The 8,605-nt window shown below is 46.9% G+C and overlaps 1 protein-coding gene across 7 annotated transcripts in view; it reads right to left on the reverse strand.

Annotated features, from left to right (window-relative positions):
• Nucleotides 1-2,567: 2,567 nt before the first annotated feature.
• The window catches only part of LOC108528348 (transmembrane protein 217), a 55,298-nt gene continuing 49,260 nt past the window's right edge, over nucleotides 2,568-8,605 (reverse strand). For 3 of the 7 annotated variants that reach the window (XM_017870140.1, XM_017870138.1, XM_017870139.1), the window contains one exon: nucleotides 2,569-3,376. In XM_017870140.1, coding sequence (XP_017725629.1) covers nucleotides 2,837-3,349 — 513 coding nt within the window. In that variant the 5' untranslated portion in view covers nucleotides 3,350-3,376 and the 3' untranslated portion in view covers nucleotides 2,569-2,836. Of the gene's footprint in view, nucleotides 3,377-8,377; nucleotides 8,454-8,605 lie in introns of those variants that run through there. The other 4 variants (XM_017870135.1, XM_017870136.1, XM_017870134.1 and 1 more) reach the window with 2 other exon arrangements.

Genomic DNA, 8,605 nt, shown 5'->3' on the forward strand with positions numbered 1-8,605 from the left:
TAAGCAAAAGCTTATTACTGACTGCCATCTTGTGGTCATTTGGGGAACTGGCCCAGGTTCAAACTGATGGTGGGAAGAGTCCAGTACCATAGGATGGTACTTGGCTCTCAGTGTTCAGTAAAAGCCAGCTACTGACATTCTTATTATGCTCATGATTTGGAAGAGTATGGCCAAAACAAACATGTCTCTTGACTTCACTCCTAACATTTTTCAAGGGAAAAGGAACTACCCTAAAAGGAGGTGCTTCCTTTTTATCTTGCTAAAAGTAAGAATGAATCAGGGAGCCAGCTTTCCTGTATGAAGTCAGATGATGAGATGCAAGTCCTGCTTTTGCTACCATATGACCTTGATCTCATCACTGAAGCCCAGTGAGCCTCAGTTTCATCAAACCATAAAACAGGAGCGTTAGGATGAAGACTGCACAACTAGTGAATGTGAAGAGCTCTCAGGAAAAACGGCGCTCCTAGTTCAAGGCAGGGGCCTGCCAGCTCTCAACACTGAGGGCCTGTTGCTTTACAATAGTGTCTCTCAACTAGGGGCAACTTTGACCCCCCCATCCCCCACCCCAGGGGATGTTTGACAATGCCTGGAGATATTTTTGGGGGTTCTTTTGTTTTCAAAGGGTTGGTCCTGTGTTTTTGTTTTGTTTGTTTGTTTTTGACAAGGAGTCTCACTGTGTTGCCCAGGCTGGAGTGCAGTGGTGTGATCTCCACTCACTGCAAGCTCCGCCTCCCAGGTTCACGCCATTCTCCTGCCCCAAACTCCCAAGAAGCTGGGACTACAGGCACCCGCCACCATGCCCAGCTAATTTTTTTGTATTTTTAGTAGAAACAGGGTTTCATCGTGTTAGCCAGGATGATCTCGATCTCCTGACCTCGTGATCCGCCCACCTTGGCCTCCCAAAGTGCTGGGATTACAGGCGTGAGCCACCACGCCCAGCCCTGTTATTTTTGTTTGTTTGTTTTTTGAGATGGAGTCTCACTCTGTTGCCTAGGCTGGAGTGCAGTGGCACCCTCTCAGCTCACTGCAACCTCCACCTCCTGGGTTCAAGTGATTCTCCTGCCTCAGCCTGTCAAGTAGCTGGGGCTACAGGTGCCCACCACCACGCCTGGCTAATTTTTTTGTATTTTAATAGAGATGAGATTTCACCATGTTAGCTAGGATAGTCTCGATCTCCTGACTTCGTGATCTGCCAGCCTTGGCCTCCCAAAGTGCTGGGATTACAGGCATGAGCCACTGTTCCCGTCCCTGTTTTTGTTTTTTGTTTTTTGAGATAGAGTCTCACTCTGTCGCCCAGGCTGGAGTACAGTGGCGCTATCTCAGCTCACTGTAACCTCTGCCTCCTGGGTTTAAGCGATTCTCCTGCCTCAGCCTCCCGAGTAGCTGGGATTACAGGCACTACCAAATCCAGCTAATTTTTGTATTTTAGTAGAGAGGGGTTTCACCATGTTGGCCAGGCTAGTCTTGAACTCCTGATCTCGAGTGATCCACCCACCTAGGCCTCCAAAGTGCTGGGATTACAGGCATGAGCCACCTTGCCCAGCCGATCCTGTTTTATTATCTGACTTGAAAACTACGTAATCCGCCAGCCCAGGAGGGGATGGGTGGGCTTAATCCCTTGGAGATATTTTTGGTCGTGACAGCATGAGGGACAGGTGGATGCTACTGGAAAATAGTGGGTAGAGGCAAAGGATGCTGCTAAACATTCTACAGTGCAAAGGACAGCCCCTGCAGGACAGAATTATCCAGTCCAGAATGTCAGTAGTGCTTCAGTTGAGAAATCCTGGCACTTCCTTAAATGGGGATCCTTCTTGCCATGTTATTATGAACCAACATGAGAAATTGCTTTCAGAAAAGTATGAGGGAAGCAGGGTAAGACATAACTCTAGAAAGGGGTCTTTTCTATGGTTACTGCAGGAGTAAAGTGAATCTCCAGAGGCTGTGCTGTCCAATAGGGTAGACTTTTTTTTTTTTCTTTTTTGAAATGGAGTTTCGTTCTTGTTACCCAGCCTGGACTGCAATGGCATGGTCTCAGCTCACTGCAACCTCTGCCTCTTGGGTTCAAGCGATTCTCCTGCCTCAGCCTCCTGAGTAGCTGGGATTTCCGGCACCCACCACCACGCCTGGCTAATTTTTACATTTTTGGTAGAGACGGGGTTTCACCGTGCTGGCCAGTCTGGTCTTGAACTCCTGACCTCAAGTGATCCACCTGCCTTGGCCTCCCAAAGTACTGGGATTACAGGCGTGAGCCACCATGCTGGGCCGATAGGCTAGTCTTGAGCCAACCATACATAGTTATTGAAATGGAAATTAGCTAAAAAAGAGTAAAATTTAAAATTTGGTTACTGGGTTGTAATAGCCACATTCCAAGTGCTCAGTTGCCACACATGGCTAGTGGCCAGCACAGATAGAGAACATTTCCATCAGCACAGGAAGCTCTATTGGACAACACTGCTCCAAAGGACTCAGCAGAACCGGCATCTGTGGGTCAATCCATAAAGGAAGAACTAGAAACTAAGGAAATGCAGAGGAGAGGAGACTGTGAGAGGCAAAAACAGACACCAGTGAGATGGTTAAGTAAGCACAAGGCCACATATCATTAACTGCTAAAACAAGTCACGCAACACATCTGTAAAATAATTGATCCGCACAACCTGCCCTCTCCCGAGAGTCATTCCTCAGTGCATAAAACTCAAAAGCCCTGACAAACCAAGCAGCATCAACAGAAGCCAGGCAGGGTGGGGAGGTTCCATTGTTGAGGAGCACCATTCCCTCCCACCTTTCCCGGCATGGTTCAGTTTAATTTCCGGTACAACATTCCCAGACGGACAGGTGGTCATGAGTTCACTGCAGTGGTGGAGGAGAGCATGTGGCGGCGTTTCCTGCTCACAGTCTGGGATTCCTTGTAAAGGTTGTATGCATGCTTGATGATGAAGGGCAGACAGAAAAAGTGCAGGAGCATGTGTGAGATCTGGAAGATCCAGTGCAAGTAACTCAGCTCCTTGAAGTAATCTTCGATGATCCTGTTGAGGAGCAGGACTATGGAGAAGTTGATGCACTCGTAAGTGATGATCCACATGGCATAGATCAGCAGCCCCTTGTAGATATTCTTGTGGATACAATAAAGGAGGAAGCAGCTGATGACGATGGTGGCGAGGGAGAGGCCAGTGCTGATGCTAGCCCTGTGGAACAGGATCCAAGTGACTAGCTCTGACTTTGAGTCCACGTAGATGTGGAACTTGGCCTCACAGCCAATGTGTGTCATCTGGTTCACGTCAAAGATGAAGAACTGGATGGTATTGAGGACAGAGAAGATGCCCACCATGAGGGACAACATCCTGACATTCATTTTATACTTGTTTTACCAGAGCACCTCCTGCAGGAAGAAAATCATGAAGACACATGACAAGATGGCAGAGGTAGCCTTAGACAGATCCCCCAAGCCACTATATATAAATAGGAGAGCTAAGAGCAATGATGGTGTGTGGACAGGCAATAGGCTGGAAGTTAAGAGACATGGGGTCTAGTCCCTGCTGTGACCTAACTAGCTAGACGTGACCACCTCATTGGGAAATGAATGTATCACTGGCCTGGGACTCTCCTAAGTAGCTTCCAATTCTGCTATTCCAGCTTCAGCTTTGTTTTAAAGTGGCAAAAAGAGTGCTCCTGTTGATGTAAGTTTGTGGGAATTCAGAGGCTCCTGTATGTATTGGGAATAATGATGGTATGAACGAAGCTCCCATCTGGGGAGTTTGCTTCTCTGAAGTCAGAAAACTCTCATGGCTCCTCAAGGGCTTGGAATCAACCCTGACATCCCCTGCCCCCCGACTCTTTCCTTCCAAGCCCTTAGAAATTTCCCTTATTTGCTCCCTGGGTATGGCTCAGCCTTGTCCCAAGTCATAGGGTTTGGCCAGCAGGAGTGGAATCGGTAGAGGTTTATGGAGCCAGGCAAGACTTACTGTCTTCTCTGCCCAAGGCCAAAATGCCTTAATAATAAGCCACCATTGTGCAGGTGAAGGCCCAGCAGGCAGACCTCCAGCTGCAACCTATGTTACACCTGAGCTCTAGAGGTCAGCTCACGGCAGGCAGCAGGAAGCTGGTGCCCAAGCTGATCCTGCTGAGGGCATGTTGATAATGGAGGACCCAAGGCTGGAGTAGGCTGGGCCCCAGTGCAAATGTTCCTCTACAGCCTGTATCTTCTTCTTACTGGCTCCCAATTCAGAGGACTCCTGAGCAAACCTCTCTCCTTTTCATTCACTACACTGGCTAGCTACCTCTGTTGTGGGGCAAAGGAAGGGGCACAGTCACACATGAGGAGAACACAGGGCTGTCCTCTGGCTGATGAATGTCCAATGGGGGATAACTTGTTGGAAGCCTGACCTGGCCTCTCTCTGAGGTGACCAGAACGGGTCCTGTCCAGCCAGGCAGAGCACAGACAGACTGCCACTGGCCTCTCTCCTGTCCTCTCCTCTTCACTCACTGGATCAACTCCAAATACAGTAAAATATACAGAATGTAAAATTCACCACTTTAGCCCTTTTTGAAGGTGCAATTCAGTGACATTAAGTACATTCACTACATTGTCGTGCAAGCATATCGCTATTCATCTCCAGAACTTCCTTTCTCTCTCTCTCTCTCTCTCTCTCTCCCCCTCTCTCGACAGAGTCTTGCTCTGTCACCCAGGCTGGAGTGCAGTGGCACGATCTTGGATCACTGCAACCTCTGCCTCCCAGGATCAAGCGATTCTCCTGCCTTAGCCTCCCAAGTCGCTGGGAGTACAAGCGTGCACTAGCATGCCCAGCTAATTTTTGTATTTTTAGTAGAGACAGGGTTTCACCATGTTGGCCAGGCTGGTCCTGAACCCCTAACCACAAGTGATCCTCCCGCCTCAGCCTCCCAAAGTGCTGGGATTGCAGGCATGAGCCACCATGCCTGGCCATCTCCAGAACTTTTCATCATCCCCACCAAAAACTATGTACCCATTATAAACATCAACTCCCCGTTCCCCTCTTCCCCCAGTCCCTACTAACCATTTCTCTTGCTGTCTCTATGAATGTGCCTGCTCTAGGTGTCTCATATAAGCGGAATCATACAACATTTGTCCTTTGGTATCTGGCTTACTTCACTTAGCATAACGTTTTCCAGATTCATCCCAAATATTCTTATACTTTATTCCCCACTATCCTCCCAACCCTGTGTGACTCCTGATACACAAAACTCTCAGTGCACCCTAGAACCTGGCTGGAGGGCCCAGGAGGGAGGCAATGTGTTGTCTGGTGGATAGCTGCACTCATACTTCCCCGTCTGCACCAATGAAACCTCACCTCTGCTCGGTTCACAGGGCAGCCTTCAGAGCAGCCACTACCCATGGGGTACTCACCTGAATCGTCTAAAAATAGGGCCCTGAACCACACAGTTTTATTCCTTTGCTTTATGTCTATGTTGCAAGTTTCAAGGAAATGTCTATATAAACCCCACTGCTTCCACAGCTCTGCTGCCCCAGCCTTGGTCTCCACCCTTGGCACCTCTCTCCTGAGTCACTATAATAATGGCCTAACTTCTCTTTTCTGCCACTGGCCAAGGTCCTCTGGTACATTCTATTCATTCAACACTCACTCAGCAAACATCTATGGTGTATCTACTACGTGCTGGGGGATGAGCTTGGCACTGGAGATAAACAGGTAAATATGTGAGTGTGGAAGTTAGACAAATAAAAACACAAATGACTAAAATTTGCTTTTAATTAAGAAAAAAGAAAACATGAGGCAGGTGGATCACGAGGTCAGGAGTTCAAGACCAGCCTAGCCAACATGGTGAAACCTCATCTGTACTAAAAATACAAAAAATTAGCTGGGCATGGTGGCACGCGCCAACTACTTGGCAGAATAATTGCTTAACCAGGACCCGGGAGGCAGAGATTGCAGGGAGCTGATATCACACCACTGCACTCCAGCCTGGGCTATAGAGCGAGACTCCGTCTAAAAAAAAAAAAAAAGGAAAAAGAAAACTTATAGTGCAATGTGATAAATGTGATAGAGGAAGAGATGGCTCAGTATTGTCAAGATGTAACAATGAGAGAGATGAAAATCATTGGATGACAATTGGGGAGGCTTTCTGGAGTAGGCAATAGCTGAGCTTGGGTCTTAAAAGACACGGGCATTAACTAGGCAGAAAAAGGAGGGACTTCACCCCAAGCAAAGGGAACAACACAAAGGGGTAGGCACAGGGACAGGCAAAAGCCATTTTGGAAACAGCAAGTTTGGCTTGGCTTGAGCAGAGGGGAAGGCTGTGTAGGTTGGCTGGGGGCCAGATCAGGAATGATCCTTACCTGCTACCAGCCATGTGGATGTTTCTCTGAAAGGTAAAGGAGAGGTTCTTCAGGGTGTGTAGCTGTGTGGGTGTGGGTGTGTGTGTGTGAGAGAAAGAGAGAGACAGACAGACATAATCAGATTTGCATTTTATTTATTTATTTATTTATTTTTGAAACAAAGTCTCACTCTGTTGCCCAGGCTGGAGTGCAGTGGCGCAATTATGGCTCACTGCAACCTCCATCTCCCAAGTTCAAGTGATTCTCCTGCCTCAGCCTCCCAAGTAGCTGGGATTACAGGTGCCCGTCACCGTACCCGCCTAATTTTGGTAGTTTTAGTAGAGAAGGGGTCTCACCATGTTGGCCAGCTTGGTCTTGAACTCCTGACCTCAAGAGATCCACCCACTTTGGCCTCCAAAAGTATTGGGATTACAGATGTGAGCCCCTGCGCCTGGCCCTATTTGCATTTTAGAAAAATCTTTCTTGGTGCTATGAGGGCCATGGGTCAGAAAGGGATCAAAGGTGGAGGTAGGCAGAGTAGTTGAGAGGCCATGGAAGGAAATAAGGTGAAGTAAGGCAGCAGATGGATGTTAGGGGACAGATTTGGGGCCTGGGGCTGTGGGAGAAGGAGTCTGGGAAGAGCACCTGGATGGAGAGCAGCCCATCCTCTGAGGTGAGGAGACAGGGGCAGGAGAGCACTTAGGATGGGAGCGGGGAAGACAATGATGAGTACAGCTTGGCAAATGGTGAGTACTATGGTTTGACTGTTTGTGCCTTCCAAAATTCATGTTGAAACTTATTCCCTAATGCAACAGCATTAAAAGATGGGGCCTTTAGGAGATGATTAAATCATAAGGGCAGAGCTCTCATGAATGGAGTAAGTGACCTTATAAAGGGGCAGGAGGGAACTAGCTAGTTTATTTTGCCTCTCCATCCTTTCTGCCATGTAAGGACAGTGTTTGTGCCCTCTGGAGGACACAGAAACAAGACACCATCTTGGAAGCAGACAGAGCAGGCCCTTACCAGACAGTAAACCTATTGGCACCTTGGTATTGAACTTCTAGCCTCCAAAAGTGTGAGAAAATAAATCTCAGCTCTTTATAAATTACTCAGTTACTATAGCAGCAGTGGGTGACTCATGCCTATACTCCCAGCACTTTGGGAGGCTGAGGCAGGTGGATCATCTAAGGTCAGGAGTTCAAGACCAGCCTGACCAACATGGTGAAACCCTGCCTCTACTAAAAATACAAAAATTAGCTGGGTGTGGTGGCCTGTGCCAGTAATCCCAGCTACTCGGGAGGCTGAAGCTGGAGAATCGCTTAAACCCAGGAGGCGGGGGTTGCACTGAGCCGAGGTCGCACCATTGCACTCCAGCCTGGGCGACAGAGCGAGACTCGGTCTCAAAAATAAAAAACGTGCTTTGGACAGTCTCTGAACCTGAATGCAAAGTGATGTCTGTTTATTTGTGATAGCATGTAATCATATACTGTCTTATATGACTGGCTAATTGATTCATAAACAATAATTTACTTTCTTCCACTAAACTACAAAATTCTCATAGTCTTTCATATCTTATACATTTTTGTATATGGTATATACACAATGTTCAGTACAGTGTTCACACTACAGAGTACAGCACAGCGACAGATACAGAAATATGTTTAACATATATCTTTTGATTAAGGAAATGCCTTTCACACTCCTTGATAAATTTGGGAAGGGTGGGGAAATTCAAGACAGATGAATTTTCTCTATTTTTATTATTTTTCTTATCTGGAAAAAACCAGAAGAATAGTGGGGAAATGATAGCACAAACCCACCCCAGGACCAACAACATCCTTTGTGCTACAAAAATCTGAGGTTTAAATACAGATTTGCTTATCCCAGGGTTAAAGAGCTGTGGGTTGAAGGCTAATGAAGATGCCAAGAAAAAAGGATTGCCATACTGCAATTCAGCTTCATCTTATTCCGTTCATTTTGACCCATCAGGTGGTAGAAAGGTGGAGTTCACAGAAGGTTTGATAAATCACAATATCCTTTAACTAAATACCCTCAATGAGCAGGATGTTCCAGTTGTGATTATAATCACATTTTCTCTCCATGTTCTCCTGAAAGAGTGGCAGTAGGGTTTCTGCTTGCGGAACTGCTAAGAAAAAGTGGGGGGAAGAAAAGGAAATAGAACTACCCTGGGAACCTGAGATACCTACCTCTCAGGAGAAAGAAAAGGGCCAACATGATTGCTTATAGTGGTGAGTAAAGCTGCTAATTTTTTTTTTTTTTTTTTTTTTTTTTTTTTTT

Source organism: Rhinopithecus bieti, unplaced genomic scaffold, assembly GCF_001698545.2.
Source record: "Rhinopithecus bieti isolate Rb0 unplaced genomic scaffold, ASM169854v2 scaffold_4553, whole genome shotgun sequence".
In the NCBI taxonomy this organism is placed as follows: domain Eukaryota; kingdom Metazoa; phylum Chordata; class Mammalia; order Primates; family Cercopithecidae; genus Rhinopithecus; species Rhinopithecus bieti.